The sequence below is a fragment of the Macrobrachium rosenbergii genome, chromosome 55 (genome assembly GCF_040412425.1).
Source record: "Macrobrachium rosenbergii isolate ZJJX-2024 chromosome 55, ASM4041242v1, whole genome shotgun sequence".
NCBI classification, from domain to species: domain Eukaryota; kingdom Metazoa; phylum Arthropoda; class Malacostraca; order Decapoda; family Palaemonidae; genus Macrobrachium; species Macrobrachium rosenbergii.
The window spans coordinates 91,237,925-91,256,729 of NC_089795.1; the positions used below are offsets into that span (position 1 = coordinate 91,237,925).

At 37.3% G+C, this 18,805-nt stretch overlaps 1 protein-coding gene across 1 annotated transcript in view; it reads right to left on the reverse strand.

The window, feature by feature from the left end:
• LOC136835876 (uncharacterized) overlaps positions 1-15,551 on the reverse strand; it is a 159,872-nt gene extending 144,321 nt beyond the window's left edge. The window contains exon 1 of the mRNA XM_067099722.1: positions 15,396-15,551. Coding sequence (XP_066955823.1) covers positions 15,396-15,448 — 53 coding nt within the window. The 5' untranslated portion in view covers positions 15,449-15,551. The remainder of the gene's footprint in view (positions 1-15,395) is intronic.
• Positions 15,552-18,805: the final 3,254 nt, after the last annotated feature.

Sequence of the window (18,805 nt, forward strand, 5' to 3'; positions counted from 1 at the left end):
ATCAGCGTGCTTTCCATTTGGCCGAATACCTTGCACCCTCCTGCTACATAGGCCAACAGTGGTGTTTTACCCACCCATCCTCCAACCTTCTTAGGAAGAACTTGGACGGGTGGGTAACCGTATAATTATAAACTGTTTTGTCAGCTAGCACTCTGGTGATCATGGCCCCGTCACCGATCGATTCATTTTACTGACCGCCAATGAGGAATAAGAGCATAGAATTGATAGCTCTGTGCCAATAACATTTCTGGTGATAGAAATTCATTTTTGGTCTTGGACGCTTTTATAATGTGGTTCGGTTTCCACAATAAACTGTAGGTCCCGTTGTTAGGCCTAACCAACTGGTTCTAGCCACGTAAAATAAATGATTTTCTAATTTCCTACTTTACACTGGTGCACCTTAATGTGTCAATATTCAGTAGAATAATCCAAATTCAATTTCATTTTTTACCCCACCAGCATTCCCAGAAAGAAGTGCTTAGCTGTTAATCAGCTCAGTGGTCTGGTTAAAGTTTATTCTCAAATACAACGTTTTCAATTTATCCAGATATTACCACAGTCCCTGTGTTTTCATAAGTCTCTTAAATATCCTTACCACAGGTAAAACATGGTCAGTAGAGGCAGCAGATAAGCAATGAGGAAAGAATTTGTCTAATATGTAGCCAATGTTAAACATGGTTTCATCAGCGGCTTATATTTTTTTTGTCCTGACTTCATTCTTTTTTTATGTTGCCCCCAACTTTAATTTTTCACCCAGAGAATAAGATTTAAACAGCGAAGATCAGTACTCTTTCTTTTCCTCGTACACAGTATTTTCGGATCTGTCTTAGATAGTGACCCATAACAAAGGTCAGGGTCGTTGTCTAGGACTAATATTTCTTAGGGGTCATTACCTTTTTGATATTTACAGCCTTTTGTTCAAGTTTTTACGACAATACCCAACGGCTTGTACTAAACATGCCACAAAGGTGGATACATACTGGGTTAAAACCCTTGGGGGTCACTATCTAGGAAAGATCTGTATCTTTCCATTTGGCTCTAATACCTTGCACCCTCCTGCTACATAGGCCAACAGTGGTGTTTTCGTCCATGTGACCCTTCAACTCTTTCATTTCATTTCATTTACCATTTATTCTCTTAATCATCACTCCAACCTTCTTATTTCTATGTTACCTCCATAGAATTTATCATGTGGATTCAAGGGGTGGGCTGTGAACAAAGGTGTCAGCCAATCCTCTGAGTCCTTGCTAACTGGAAATACTGTATAATTATAAACTGTTTTGTCGCAGGTACTGTGTGGAGAATGTGGACTTCCACCTGCATGTAGGTTCCACTTTCATTAAAGGTGATCATCTGGCCTCTTGCAGTCACTGATTCTATTCATTTTACTGTTCTGATGTCCGGTTTTTCTACTTCTGCTACTGCTAGCTTAGTTTGTTCAACTGAAGCAGTGTTCATTGCCCTCTCTCCTTTCCAGATGCATAGGGCAATTTGTCCTGATAGCTCTGTGCCAATAACTCATCTCCTCTTCAAGTCCATTCTCATTTTGATTACCAGCATTGCATTCTTTGGTCTTGAACAGGCCATATGGCATTTTTGCTTATTCCATGCCTTGAAGTACTTTGGTTTCCTCATATTTTGCTTCTGTGATTTCCATAAACTGTCTTCTCTTCTCGTCGTGACTTCCGTTCTGAGTTCAGCAGCTCGTTCATCTTCATATCTGTAGTTTCTGAACGAGTTTCTTACTCTTTCTATATACCAAGATCTCTCTATATTCCAGCTTCATTTGATGATTTTCTATGATTTCCTCCACTACTCTTACACTGGTGCACCTTAATGTGTCAATATTCAGTAGAATAATCTCTAATTCAATTTCATTTTTTACCCCACCAGCATTCCCTAGAAAGAAGTGCTTACTAGGATGTTGGACACTTTCTCGCAACTGCCTAGCATTGCATCTGATTACTTACATAGTTTATTCTCAATTGAATACAACGTTTTCAATTTATCCAGATATTACCAGAGTCCCTGCTGTTTTCAACTTTCAAGTCTCTTGTTTTAGCAATATCCTTAATTTATGTACACTTATCACTTAAGTCGAAAATTTCACCATCGAGTTATTTCCGTTTCATATTAAGTAGAGCGATTTTAATGTAATCATCAAATAGTCCTGCCATAAAAATAATTGTCTAATATAAAAACAAAGTAGAATGTAATATTTCACTCACAACTTCATAAAAATGAAAGGTTTTCGAATTCAAAGACATATGTATATTTATATTTTTTTTGTAAGTTGTATATTGCACATTTCAAAAATATAAAAAACAAAAACAAAAAAAGTATCGCTGCTTTAGAGGCCAACCTAATGTTAGCATATGCCATAAACAAACCATATCCTGTCAACTGTTAATGCATTCATTATGAAGATTCTGGAATGAATATCTAATTGTTATGGTAAAATACTAAAAAAAAAAAAGTTTAATAATTTCACATGATTTCTTTTTCTTTTCTTGAAACTTTCAACAATTATTTGCCTCTACAGAAAACGGATCAATGACATTTCAAAGAAAACGGATCCTTAACATCTCTATGGGTAACCATAATGAATGTAAGACACTGGTCACGATTTATTTAAAGAAGGAAAAAATATAATTGTAGACAATCTAAGGCATTATTTTCTGGCAGGACGAACAAAGTATGATGGTCGTGGTCATATCAGAGTAAAAACACCGCAATGACCAACGAATCTTGCTAAAACTCAACATTTTCTACTTTACCGCAGGTAACATGAGAAGTAGAGGCAGGAGATATGCAATGAGGAAAGAATTCACGTGACGAATGTCAAACATGGCTTCCATCAGAGGCTCCATCCTGATTTTATTTTTTGTGTTGCCTTCTTGAATATTTTACCCGGAATGTAAGATTTAAATTTTATCGCCTTAAACAGCGAAGATCAGTACTCTTTCTTTCCCTCTTGCAGATTAGTAGTTTTGGATCTTTCCCACATAGTACCCCCAAACAAAGTTCGGGGGTCGTTCTCTGGGACAAATATTTCTTGGGGGTCATTATACTTACGATATTTCCAATATTTTGTTCATGTTTTTACGGTAATCACCAACGGCTTGTGCTAAACACGCCATGAAGGTGGATACATACCGGGTTGAAACCCTTGGGGGTCACTGTCTACGAAAGATCTGTATCTTTCCATTTGGCTCATAATTATAATGACCCCCAAGAAATATTAGTCCTGGATAACGACCCCAAAACTTTGTTGGGGTTACTATCTAGGAAAGACAAAAAAAAAAAAAAAAAAAATACTAATGTCTAAGAGGGAAAGAATTAGTACTGGTACTTCGCTTTTCAAATCTTACTTTCTGGGTGAGAAATTAAAGGAGGCAACATAAAACAAAATAAAATCAGTAGGGAGCCTCAGATGAAAGCCATATTAGTACTTTACTTATTGCTTTTCTGCTGCATCTACTGATCATGTTACCTGTGGTAAAGTATAGAATGTTGAATTTTAGCAAGATTCGTCGGTCATTCCAGCATTTTTACTCTGATATCACCACCACAACCATACTTTGCTCGTCCTGCCAGAAAATAATGCCCTAAATTGTCTACAATTCAATTTTTTCCTTCTTCTTTAAGTAAATCGTGACCAGTGTCTTACATTCATTATGGTTATTCATAGAGATATTAAGGATCAATTTTCTTTGAAATGTCATTGATCCGTTTTCTGTAGAGGCAAATAATTGTTGAAAGTTTCAAGAAGAGAAAAAGAAATTATGTGAAATTATTAAACTTTTTTTAACATATATATTACTATAACAATTACATGTTCATTCCAGAATTCCCATTATGAATGCTTTAATAGTTGACAGGATATGGTTTGTTTATGGCGTATGTCAACATCAGGTTGGCCTCCAAATCAAAGATACTTTTTTTGTATTTTTTTTGTTTTACATAATTTTGAAATGTGAAATATACAACTTACAAAAAAATATAAATATGCATATGTCTCTGAATTCCGAAAACCTTTCATTTTTATGAAGTTTTAAGTGAAATATTACATTCTACTTTGTTTTTATATGAGACAATTATTTTTCTGAGAGGACTATCTAGTTTTTACAATGCATGATGTTGGAAGGACGTCTAGTCCTTTCTCCACCATCCATTATTACTATTTTTGATGATCACATCATAATTGCTCTACTTAATATGAAACGGAAAAAGAAATGATGAAATTTGCATGTTATGTGATGAAGGTACCTAAATTACGGATGTTGCTAAAACAAGTCACTTGAACACGGCAGGAACTCTGATGATATTTGGATAAAATTGAAAACTTTGTACTAAATTGAAAATAATGTATATAATTAATTAGATGCAATGCCAGGCAATTACGAGAGTGTCCTACATCCTAGTAAGCACTTCTTTCTTGCTAAATACTATGTACATATAAACCGTTTTGTCGCAGGCACATTGTGGAGAATGTGGACTTCCACCTGTATGTAGGTTCCACTTTCACTGAAGGTGATCATCTGGCCTCTTGCAGTCACCGATTCTATTCATTTTACTGTTCTGATGTCCGGTTTTTCTACTTCTGCTACTGCTAGCTGAGGTGCACTTTTGCACACACAAGAAGGGATTATTGCTCTTTCCTTTCCAGATGTATAAGGCACTTTGTCTTCATATCTCTGTGCCAATAACTGTTCCCTCTTCAAGTCCATTCTCATTTTGATTATCAGCATTGCATTTTTGGTCTTGAACAGACTATATGGCATTTTTGCTTATTCCATGCCTTGAGGTACTTTGGTTTCTTCATATTTTGCTTCTGTGATTTCCATAAACTGTCTTCTCTTCTCGTCTTCACTTCCTTTCTAAGTTCAGCAGCTCCTTCATCTTCATATCTGTAGTTTCTGAACGAGTTTCTTACTCTTTCTATATACCAAGATCTCTCTATATTCCAGCTTCATTTGATGATTTTCTATGATTTCCTCCACTACTCTTATATTGGCGCACCTTAACGTGTCAATATTGAGTACAATAATCTTTAATTCAATTTCATTCTTTACCCCACCAGCATTCCCTAGAAAGAAGTTCTTACTAGGATGTTGGACACTGTCTTGCAACTGCCTAGCACTGCATTTAATTATTACTTACATACTTTATTTTCAATTGAGTACAACGTTTTCAATTTATCCAAATATTACCAGAGTTCCTGCTGTTTTGAAGTGTCTTGTTTTAGCAACATTCTTAATTTAGGTAAATTTTATCACTTAAGTCGAAAATTTCACCATTTGCCTTTTCGGTTCCATATTAAGTAGAGCGATTTTGATGTAGTCATCAAAAATAATAATAATGGATGGTGGAGGAAGGACTTCACGTCCTCCATACAACATGCAGAGTAAAAACTAGACAGTCCTACCAAAAAAATAATTGTCTAATATAAAAACAAAGTAGAATGTAATATTTCACTTAAAACTTCATAAAAATTAAAGATTTTCGGAATTCAAAGACAGGTATATTTATATTTTTTTGTAAGTTGTATTTTGCACATTTCAAAAATATAAAAAACAAAAAAAAATATAAAAAAAGTATCGTTGCTTTGGAGGCCAACCTGATGTTGACATATGCCATAAACAAACCATATCCTGTCAACTACTAAAGCATTCATTATGGGACTTCTGGAATGAATGTATGATTGTTCTAGCAATATACTAAAAAAAAGTTTATTAATTACACACGATTTCTTTTTCTTTTGTTGAAATTTCCAACAATTATTTAACTCTACAGAAAACGGATCCATGACATTTCAAAGAAAATGGGTCCTTGATATTTCTATGGATAACCAGACGTATCGGGCACTCTGTCTTGATAATAATCTCTGCACCAATAACTGTTCTCCTCTTCAGTCAGTTTTCAGTTTGTATTATCTGCAATGCTTTCTTTGGCCTTGAACAGACTATATGTCATTCTTGCTTCTTCCATGTCTTGAAGTACTTTAGTTTCTTCCTATTCTACTTCTGTGAGTTCCAGATATTGTCTTCAACTGTTCTTGTCTTAACCCACTTTCTGAGTTCAGCAGCTCGTTCATCCACATAACTGTAGTTTCTGTAGGCGTTTCTTGCTCTTTCTATATGTCAAGACCTCTCCATATTCCATCTAATTAATGATTGTCAATGATTTCTTTCCTCGCTCTTTTATTGGCTGACCTTAAGTCAATATGGAGTATGATGATTTTTAATTTAATATCATTCTTGGCCTTTCCAGCTAATTCTTAGCAGTAAATGCTTATTAAGAAGTGGGACACACTCACAATATCTAGTTCTTTATTGGAGGGGTGGGTAGAGCTCTCGGCTAGCACGCTGTTGGCCCAGCGTTCGACTCTCCGACCGGCCAATGAGGAATTAGAGGAATTTATTTCTGGCGATAGAAATTCATTTCTCGACATAATGTGGTTCGGGTTCCACAATAAGCTGTAGGTCCTGTTGCTAGGTAACCAGTTGGTTCTTAGCCACGTAAAATAAATCTAATCCTTCGGGCCAGCCCTAGGAGAGCTGTTAATCAGCTCAGTGGTCTGGTTAAACTAAGGTATACTTAACTTTTTTTTTTCTCTCTCTCTCTCTCACAGTATCTTTCCCTGCACTGCTTGTAAGTTCTTCCACACTTTAGTTTCAATTAAGTGCCATGTTTTTCAGTTACTATTCAAATAAATTTTAATTTTGCCGCTTTGATCCCCTTTCATTCTAAGTACAGCAATTATGCTGTGACTCTCAAAGATACTGTGCAGATGAGTTTGCTATGAAACCATAATTTTTCTAAACAAACACCCCAAAAAGAAAGAATTGTGTGTCTAATATAAAAGGAAACTAAAGTGTAATAAATTTCTCAAAAGTTGTATAAAGAAATATTTTGTATATTTTTTACTAATCTACAAGAAATTATATGTGAGACAGTGTCGTTAAAGTGTAGCCAGACTGATGTTCCCACAGGCCTTAAACAAACCATATCCATTGTCTACTATTAGAGCAACCATTAGGCGGATTCTGAAGCGACCATATAATTGTTATTGTGACATGCTGGAAAGAAGTTCGATAATTTCACTGATTTTTTTTTTTTTTAACTTGCATCGCTATTTACACTAAAGAAAATGGACTGTTCACAGAAAATGAATAAAAAATGTTCCTATAGATGGTAGAACTAAGTAATAACTCTGAGGCGGGGATTTCCTTGTAAATTAACTTTTTCTACAGTATTTTGGTTGCTAACTATGGAATTACCTTCAACTCATGTTGCATGGCTGTGATTAACCTGTAATTAACCACAGAACTTCATCCAGCAAGCTAGGCAACCCGATGGGAAAGCAGGGATATGGGTGGGGTTACCTACAGGATAGGGTGATTTGCTCCCCGGCTTGTTATTGTCCCACAATTTAGGGGACCACTAAGGAAAGTGGGGTTATGGGTTGGGTAGACCACGTAGGGTGAGAGGGCAGTCAAATTTTACTGTATACAGCATTACAGAGACGAAAAACCCTTACACAAACACAGGAGGAACAAAACGACAAAGGTAGCCATTACGAAGACAGACACTTTCACTGCTACTGCCATTTCGAATGCTGCCAAGCATGCGCACTCTTATAGGGGAGCTTTTAGTACCCAGCCCGAGGGGGGTCCGAAGCCTATAAATATTTGTCCAACCAATCACGTTACACCTTTAACTCTACATTGCGGAAACCCCTTCTAATTCTTCATACTACAGCCCAAACGGATGGTTAGGAATGGGGTGAAGCGACGTTTGTTTTCTTACTCCAAGTTTTACTTATGTTTCTTTCTGTTTTCGTTTTTTATGACTGGCTTTTCTCTCTGCTTGCCCTTTTTTCAAGTTCCTTATTCACAATTATTACTGCTCCTGTGCATTAATGCATTCCCTCCAGGTGACGTTTACCTTATATGCGTTACAATACGACATTACAATTGAGGATAGGCCTCGAACAATGGGACTATACCCAAAAGGAACTGTGAGGAAACAGGGGATTTCAGGAGGAATTGAGAAGTTTCCTCTGCCATTGGAGGGGGTGTGGGGGGTACTCATACGCGATCCTCACAGGTTAGACCTTCGTCTTTCCAACTGTTGCACCTGTCTGTTTGGGTTGGAACGGTTCATAACCCTTTCATCAACTATAACAGTTTTTGTTAACCTAATTTAACCTTTTTCTGCTTAATTAATTTAGGTTTTCTTTAAAGGGGTGGTCCGGGGGGGGAGCTTCATCCCCCCGGCCAGGTAACGCAGTCTACTAGGTTAGGTAAGGTTAGGTTGGTTTAGTTACTTTAAAAACCTATAAATTATGTTTTAAGCAAAGGGGGGAGGGGCGAAGCCCCCAGAACAGGTATCGCAGCCTACTAGGTTAGGTTAGGTTAGATTATTTTGGTTTAGTTACTGTAAAAACCTATGATTTGTTTTAAGAAAAGAGGGGTCCAGGAGGGGCGAAGCCCCCCAGCCAGGTAAGGCGGCCTGCTGGGTTAAGTGGGTTTGGTTAGTATAATAACCTATATTTTACTCCTTCTATAAACATCCTCAATTAATTAATGTGGCCTACTGTTTCAGGTTGGTTAGGTTATTATGATAACCTATACAAAGCTTTTCCTTTTGGTTGCTGTAACATTTAGTGATAACTACAACTTTCTGACTCTTCATGCAATATCGCTCTTCTACGCGTTATCGCTCGGAAAGTTTCCTACTTTCCTTCGCAGATTCTTATACAAACCCCCTTCCCTCCTTTTCATGTTGACGTCATTTGCCCCCAACCCCTCTTCTCTCAACCCACCACTAGCCTTACTCTGACGTAGGCCTGCGTTTTAATAATTTGAATAACTGCATATTTCGTTTCAGTACACCGGTTGAGTCCTTGCCGTAAACTTAACGTTCCTTTGAGCCTATAACTCTCCACTCTTTGCCCATTACCTATGAGACGTCAATAATTAGTGGAAATTTAATGTATATTATTATGGCAATTACGAGATGTTAGCTCAGCTGCGTCAAGATCACAGCCTTTAAAAATAAAACAGAATTTTAGCCCCTGGTGTGGTGGTGAGTGCAGGCTGGATATACAGAAAAAAAGCATTCAGGTGCTTCAAAACGGTTTTTTTTGCAAGTTTATTTTACGAGTTCGGAACCCTTGTAGACCGATTGGTGCCTTGGAAATTGGTTTTCCCTATACTTTTAGGGCTATTGGTAAAAGAGATGACGTTTTGTTTTTTGCCGGCCTGTTATTCTTTAAGTCTCTGCTTGTTGCTTGGTAGAGTTTCCTACCTTCCCCAGCACACCCCCTCCGCTGTTTCCTCGGTACTGGCACGCTCCGCGTCTTCGCAAAACCTTCTGCCTACCCCGACTACCACTTCTCACCTTCCCCCACATTTGGGGGGACGTGAGGAACTCTCTCCCTGCCTTCACCCATGTTCCTCCCCTTCCCTTTCCCCACAACGGATAGCTCCCTGGTGTTTTATAAGTCCGGAGTGCTCTTCCACAATGCAAACATGTCCGCTTCGTTTGTGCGTGTTCTCCCCCATCCAAAACCCCGAATTATTCCACAATAAGCTGTAGGTCCCTTTGCTAAGTAACCAATTGGTTCTTAGCCACGTAAAATAAGTCTAATCCTTCGGGCCAGCCCTAGGAGAGCTGTTAATCAGCTCAGTGGTCTGGTAAAACTAAGGTATACTTAACTTAACCCACAGTCCCCCTTTACTGTTGGGTAGAGATAGGAGGCAAATAACACTTGGCCGACGACAAACAAACACGTCTCCTTTATCAGCAGCCCTAAAAGTACAGGAAAAACCAATTTCCAAGGTAAAAACAGGCGCGGAGTTAATACTTAGAAATACTGGCCACAATAAACTTAAATTTATTTCATATTACTCTTTATTTCCTTGCAATATCTCAAATTACATATCTAGCCACTGAGATATATATATATATATATATATATATATATATATATATATATATATATATATATATATATATATATATATATATATTACTTTCAATTTTTTTTTTCAACTGCTAGATATGTAACTTGAGATATTGCTTGAGAATAAAAGTGTGGAATATAAAATAAAAATTTAAGTTATTTTGGCCTTAATAATATGAATACCATGTAGAAAATTGTTCAAGGAAACATTACATTCTACTTAGTTTTCATAATATACAACATTTCTACCCCAGTGGAGTCCCTGACTTGCTTCCAAAACAGAGCTCTAGTTGAATGCTTACCACTCTTTGACTGCCTGCATGCAAAATAATTCCAATTTTGTCAATTTGGCCCATGTTACAGTAGATTTAGTGCCTCGCCTTCGGAATAATTTGACTCCTAGTACCTACCGTAATATCTCTTGATGGAATTAAGCTCTGTTTTCCACCACTTAAACTTAACTCTACTCAAGTTATAAGAAAACCTGATAATTTTTCAATCGTCTGCTATCCTAGATGCGGCCTTCTGCGATGCAATTCCGTGTTTATCAGTGAGTAACATTTATTAATTTTACACAGGACAATAACCTCATTATTATGAGGAAGTAACGAGGTTGTAAGGACAATAGAGGCAGTTGGATTTGGAAAGCAAAGAATGGACGACTTGACCAAGGCTGTGTTTGAGACTGAAGGCGTCGAACAATGCTTGTTCACAAAAGATCAAGTTTTTTCTTGCTAAGCCGGTTTTCCTCCTCTCCATCCCAAACGCCCCAGCCCAAGAAGGAGGAAAACTCAAGGTATTCATTTTCCTGGTTAGGAAAATAATGGCTTCACTGGTCCCAAAAAACCATACTGGAAGCTAACAAGCTTTGCTCACACATAAACTGAAGTGTACAACTCAAGGTATTCATTTTCCAGATTAGGAAAATAATGGCTTCTCTGGTCCCAAAAAACCATATTGGAAGCTAACAAACTTTGCTCACTTACACATAAACTGAAGTGTACTTAGAAGCTCAGTCAGTTGTGGTTTTGTGTAAGTTCAATTTAACCGGAAGCTGACAGAGGGACAATTATACTTAAGCCATGAGTAACTTGACTGGGGTTTTATATCAACTTTGAGTACAAGTGCACAGTTGCTATAGTGGAAACTTATAATGAACTTTAAAAATGGGTCATTACAATAATACAAGGATAGTATTTAGTAGTATAGGAGCAGCTCTCATGCTGTACTCCTTAAAAATGTCTTACAACAAATGGTGGCAGCGGAAATGCAGAGTCAATTCTGTATTTAGACCAGCCTTGCAAAATAGCAAATTTATGATGATATGTAAGTTTAATGTAATATTTCCGTAAAAGGCTCTGGAAGGTAAGTAAACTTTCAAGTAATTCACTGAATATAAATTTGGAGTTACATCTTCATTCCTATGTTTAGGTTATATACCAACTACCTGATAAACAGTTTATTATCAAAGGTAAGTAAACTTTCAAGTAATTCACTGAATATAAATTTGGAGTTACATCTTCATTCCTATGTTTAGGTTATATACCAACTACCTGATAAACAGTTTTTTTTTCAAAAGTATATCAAAGTACCTTCAATTAGGTTTGGGGATCCAGTTGTTATATATTAATTAAAATGTACACCAAGCACATTATTTATAATTTCAGTACCTTTATTGCAATGGGAATGGAAGCCTTACGCTTCTTTGATGACAGGTGTCTTTTTTTAATGTCTCAGTGTTTTGCATTGATGTCACTTTTACAGTATTTACAATGGCCCTTGCTGGAATCACCTGGCACTTCCACCAGCCATTTTTTAAATGATTCTCCCTGTAACAACCACGCTTTCGTCAATTTCTGTTTATATATGGCAAAAAAGCTAAGTATACCTTAGTTTAACCAGACCACCGAGCTGATTAACAGCTCTCCTAGGGCTGGCCCGAAGGATTAGATTTATTTTACGTGGCTAAGAACCAATTGGTTACCTAGCAACGGGACCTACAGCTTATCGTGGAATCCGAACCACATTATAGTGAGAAATGAATTTCTATCACCAGAATTAATTCCCCTAATTCTTCACTGGCCGGTCGGAGAATCAACGCGAGGCCAGCAGAGTGCTAGCTGAGAACGGTACCCACCAAATGAGGAACTAATATAGGAACTATATATATATATATATATATATATATATATATATATATATATATATATATATATATATATATATATATATATATATATATGGCAGAACTAAGCAATAGCTCCACATGGGGTATTACTTTGGAAATTGATTTTTCCTGTAGTATTTTGGTTGCTTGTCAAGAATTTACTGGTATTTTTTGTCGGTCAACTGCAATTAACCTTAGAAGCATGCTAGGCATCCTGGAATGCTATAACGCATGTGCAGTGTTAGAGGGGAGCTTTTGGTAAAAAGTGAACGTCACACAATCGAGGCCACTGAAAACCAATCGATCTTCAGGGTGTCTCAGTATAATCCCGTATGAGCCGCGGCCCATGAAACTCCTCTTCCCAGCCGGCTGCAGTGGCCTGCGTTGCTGCACTGCCAGAAGCACGTTTACGGCTAACTTTAACCTTAAATAAAATAAAAACTACTTAGGCTAGAGGGCTGCCATTTGGTATGTTTGATGATTGGAGGGTGGATGATCAAAATACCAATTTGCAGCCTTCTAGCATCTGCAGTTTTTCTGAGGGACAGAAAAAAGTGCAGACGGATAGGCAAAGCCGGCACAATAGTTTTCTTTCCAGAAAACTAAAACTATATGATATATTTTGAATAATATTATTATTAGAAAGTATATTCATACGAATACTCTAGATAATTCGCTCAGAAATTACTGCTCTGTCTCCAGATTTTATGGTAGGCGCCAGAAGCCAAATTATTCTGAAGGCAATACTCTAGATCTACAGGAATATGAGCCAAATTGGCAACATTGGCATTATTGAGTGGTAAGCATACAATTCGAGCTCGGACTAACACCCAAGTCAGGGACTTCACTGGGGTAAAAATGTTGTATATTATGAAAACTGAGTAGAATGTAATGTTTCCTGTAACAATTTTTTTACACGGAACTCATATTATTAAAACCACAATAAACTCAAACTTATTTTATATTCTGCAATTTCATTTTCTTGCAATATCTCAAATATATATCCAGCAACTGGACAAAATATAATTGACGGAATTATATATATATATATATATATATATATATATATATATATATATATATATATATATATATATATATATATATATATATATATATATATATATATATATATAGTATAGTTAGTTGTTGCTGGATATGTAATTTGAGATGTTGCAAGGAAACAAAAATGAATATAAAATCAATTTTGGTTTATTGTGGCCTTAATAGTATGAATTCCATAGAAAAAAATACAAATGAACTATTACAGTCTACTTAGTTTTCATAATAAACAACAAATTTTTGCCCCAATGGCCGCTTGTAGCATTGTTGTGGCTCGCATGCAAATACTTAAAATATATATATATATATATATATATATATATATATATATATATATATACATATATATAAAATGTGACAATATAAGCTGAACTTTTGTGAAGGTGTACATATTGTGACAACAGATAAAAGAATCTGTTACAGGACTCTCCAGTTTATTTGTAATAGTTGAGCAAAGTTCGATAGCTTTCAACACAGGTTTTTGGGATCAGAGAACCCATTATTTTCCTGGTAGAACCCTGAGCTTTCCTGAGGGAGAGGAGGAAAACCGGTTTAGCAAGAAAAAACTTGAAGGAAAATGTCAGCTGATTTGTATACTCTGGAAATCAAAGTGGAAGGGATTCGTAGTGACATAAAAGCTGACGTTCTTATCGAATTATTACGGATTTATCACGAAGAAAACGGACATGATTTAACATAGAAAACGAGTCCTACCTAATTTAACGGGTCACTATAACGACTATGGTAGTTCGTACAAGCACCGCTAAAGTAGACGAAATTAAAATCAACACAGCCATGATATGGGACCATAATTCGTGACGAAGCACAACGAACGTATAATGGGGGTTATGACAATATGCTACCACTTGTTCCAATCAGCTTAAAAAAACATTGCTATTGCTGGATCGGGGCAGATTATCAAAATTTGAATATAATGAAATATATCTCCGCTAGACACCATCCAGTTTCATTGAGGTCCTGTTAGTATATATATATATATATATATATATATATATATATATATATATATATATATATATATATATATATATATATATGAATAGTAATAAAATCTCTGTTCCCAACCAACTTGAACACACCACTCTGACTACAGAACTGTTGATTTTCATTTTTAAGGAAGAATATTTCATGTTCCCAATTTTATCGGTCTTCGATGCGTTCCCTTTTCCTATGGTTCCTCGACCACGAATGAACGTTTAGTCTTCAATTTCCTCAATAGATGGCGGTGTATTATTTACTTTTATGACGGGAGACTTTGGGGTCGAATGTTTCAAGAGCTAATCAGTCTCATTACCCTTCACGATCAAAATAAATAACGAAAAAATACTAATAATGACAATTATGAAGGCATAACGAACTTAGGCAATGAAAGACAGAAAGTGTATTTCAGATTCTGAGGAAACCTAATTAGCTGACTCCCAGAATGTGTATTACAAGTATATATGTCATATTATAAAGTAAATTTTGCGCGTTTGTGTAAAACTAACATATAAACAAAATTATTTACTCAAGAGGCTTTTACAATAACGCAGTGCAGAGTAACTTGCTCAGGCCAACAGTCATACCTTTTTCCGTTTTATAAAAAAACATAACCCAAATCGTTCCCTTCCTAGTCAGGTGGGTAAAATAACTGATTTACACAATAGGCTTTCACAGCAATGCAGTGTAAATGGTCAACAATTCAGGTCAACAGTCATACTTATTTCCTTTTTATAAAAAAAACTAACCCAAATCGTTCCTTTCCCAATCAGGTGGGTAAAAAACTGATTTACACAACTTGTAAAGTCAACTGTTCAGGTCAACAGTCATACTTATTTTCATTTTTATAACAAAAACTAACCTAAATCGTTCTTCTCCTAGTCAGGTGGGTAAAAAAAACTGATTTACGCAATAAACTTTCACAGCAATGCAGCGCAAACAGTCAACATTTCAGGTCAACAGTCATACTTATTTCCTTTTATAAAAAAAAAAAAAAACTAACCCATATCGTTTCTTTCCCAGTCAGGTGGGTAAAAAAAACTTATTTACAAAATAGGCTTTCAGAACACTGCATTGTAAAGTCAACTGTTCAGGTCAACAGTCATACTTATGAAATATCCCAAACCTTTCCCTCCCAATCTAGTCGATAAAACCCTGAGACAAATATTGTCAAAACTGACTAAACTAACCTACCTCACAAGTCGGGATGATTTCTCCATTACACGCAAAGGTCTCGTTTTCATCATGAATGACTGGCACTTAACAACGCACACACGAGCACTTGCTTTGCGCCAACACTAACACGGCACGAGAAAAGTTGACCGTGATCCCAGCGACGTTTAGCTAATGTTTGTTGATCACAGATTCAAAACAAACGTATGGCTGTGGCAGCCAACGGCTCCGTTGCCAGTAAGTTATTTTTACTCGGTCGTCTAAACCTGCATGTATTTGTGTGTGCATGCATAGATAATATATCTATCTATCTTTCTAATTATCTATCTATATTTATCTATCTATCTATATATATATATATATACATATATATAATGTATATATATAATACAAACTGAAATGCGTTACACTAGGCTTGAATAGTTGCCAGCAATTAATTCTAGCTGTGGCGCAATGTGCATATTATTTGTTTCGTAAATGTCAAGTATTTCTGATTCCTTTATGAAATATTCGACTTTCATAAGTTGCATGTATCCAATTCGATTTCCAAATTGCCTAAAAAATACGAAGAAATATTATGAATTTTACTGATTTACGCCTAAACAAGATACAGCACTATCTACCGGAAATTACTACCGATTATTTTAAATGTTCGTTTCTGCTAAAATACTACTGGTAGGCTGGGAGATCGGGAAATATATTGCTCAAATCTGCTGTTTACCGATATATTATGACTTATTGATTTCAAACGACATTTTCCAGCTACTGACATAAAGAATTTGCTATGCAAAGTAGCAAGTTCTATTGTAAACTGAAGTCTAAGTCTCGCTCGTATCAGAGGAATAATAGGATACGAACAGAATTGGTCTGCCTTTGCACAACATCGTGTCATTAGTTGACTCGATTCTCCGAAGTTCGATGTTACTTTTTTAAACCTCAGCAGTACTTTATCAGTCTTAAATACGTCGATGCTGATGGATTTAAATTAAAAATAACTTTGTACCCTATTTTCAGTCGCCAAATGAAAACTATTTGAGAAGAATTTCTTGATATTTTGATCAAAATTTTGGTGCTATGGTACTACTAGCCAAAGGCTGCAGATCCCCAAACTTAGGCAGTTTCTCACATACGAATTTCCTCAATTATCGCGATGTCTCAGTTTCAATATCAGCTTCCCCTCAGACTTTTCTGAGAGGAAATAAGATATATATCTCTAAATGTTCAATATTCCGTTAAGACCACATTAATAATAATTAATTACATTCTTGACCAATGAAAAAACGTGATAATATGCCGTTTGTGATTTCCGGCTTAGCACTGGGGCACTTTCGTCCATTCATTTACATTCATAGCCGAAGACAGTAAAAAGAGGGAGTTGGAGGGACTGGATAGCAAGATAGAGAGAACCAGAATTTTATATAAAGTTGAGTATTATGTAAAATTGAAGTAAATATGAAGAGAGAATCCAAAGTCACACCAGAGTGAATAGGCGAAGTTTCGAATCGTCGTTTGCAAATGGTTTGAACGAATCGAACACGCTTCCTCCCCCTCATATGAAACAGGGCGATGAATTTCGCGCCCACGGCGCCAGTTCGCAAGAGTTCGAACCTTGCGGGAGGGGTTTGGGAGGGGGAGGAGGAGGAGGAAGAAGAAGAAGCAGAAGCGGTACTGCTTCATGAACGGTTCATGAACCACGTGAATCCCTCTCTCCCCCAGCCTCGCTTAGACCATACACATAACTCATAGCAGCATGGCGCCGTGAAACCATCCCGTCGCCTCTCCGGACAGCAACGAGGCACCCGAAGTGCCTCGTCTATTTATGTAGGGGGGTGGGGAGAAGGAGGGGGTTATGGATATTTAGCCGCAGGGGCGGGGGAGAAGGGAAATTCGCAAGCGGGCGAGAAGCCCTATCGCCGCTCCCGAAAAATCTTACGGAACATGTTACATCATTCCCGACGTTCCCAAAATTCCCGAAAATGCGGGAGGGACGGGCTGGAATGGGGCCATGTTTTGGCTTTGGGTTCCATAGCCTTCCGCGCTCGTCTCTTGCCTTTTTGATAACTCGGAATTGGTCCTAAGTTCCGCTTAGATTTTAGGGGTCGGTCCTACAAAAGCCACGGCGAGACAATAATGGCTTTGCATAGAGACTAAGTCTGAGGCAGGAATGAATGGGATTTATTTTACAACACTTGTAAACGTCTCTGTCTGTCATTCATATCCCATATTATTTGTTTCCCACGGAATGCAAGCAGATAGCAAGCAAAAATAATGAAGTAAAATTGCGTATAATCAAGGCCACCGAAAATAGATCTATTTTTCGGTGGTCACCGTCAAATGCTGTATGAGCCACGGCCCATGAAACTTTAATCAAGGCACGGTGGTATCCTATCCTATATCGTTGCCAGAAGCACGATTATGGCTAACTTTAACCTTAAATAGAATCAAAACTACTAAGGCTAGAGGGCTGGAATTTGGTATGTTTGATGATTGGAGGGTGGGTGATCAACATACCAATTTGCAGCCCTCTAGCCTCCTCAGTAGTTTTTAAGATCTGAGTGTGTGCACTTGTGTTTGAGAGAGAGAGAGAGAGAGAGAGAGAGAGAGAGAGAGAGATTGCTCGAGGAGAATGAATTAGCTAATGAAGAAAAAGAGAGAGAGAGAGGTTTTGTATTCAGAATGTTCTTCACTGTTTCAATAATAATTCCAGTCGTTATTATTGGATGTTGTCAAAGAGGGAAGAGAGAGAGAGAGAGAGAAAGAGAGAGAGATTGCTGGAAGAGAAAGAAATGGCAAGATGGAGAAATAAGGGAAGTGTGTGTTTGCGAGAGAGAGAGAGAGAGAGAGAGAGAGAGAGAGAGAGAGAGAGAGAGAGAGAGAGACTGCTTAAGGAGAAAGAGAGAGAGAGAGAGAATATCCCAAGAACTGGTTAAGAGGGGGTTAAGCCAGTCAATCAATCGACGAACCAACCCGGGAGGGGGTCAGATAGACCTGAGAGGACCTGGGAAACCACAGCCGAAAAGTCCCAAAGAAATTTTTGTCGGAACCAAAAGAAGAAGCGACGCGCCTTCGTCGCCACTGGTGGTGGCAAGTGACGCTTCTCGCTCCGGCTAAAGAAACTTCTTCTTCTTTCTTCTTCTTCTTCAGATGAAAGGCATAATATGATCCCTCGCCACAAATGATCCCCCATCCCCGAGAGAGAGAGAGAGAGAGAGAGAGAGAGAGAGAGAGAGAGGGAGACTGAGGGAGAGTCAGATAGAGAGAAATTGAGGGAGAGAGAGATTGAGACAGAGAGAGATAAGAGAGTGAGAGAGACTGATTAAGGGAGAGAGAGAAAGACAAAGTGAGAGAGAGAGAGATTGAGGGAGAGAGAGAGATACAGAGAAAGAGAGATAGAGAGAAAGAGAGAGATAAGGAGAGAGTGAGATAGAGGG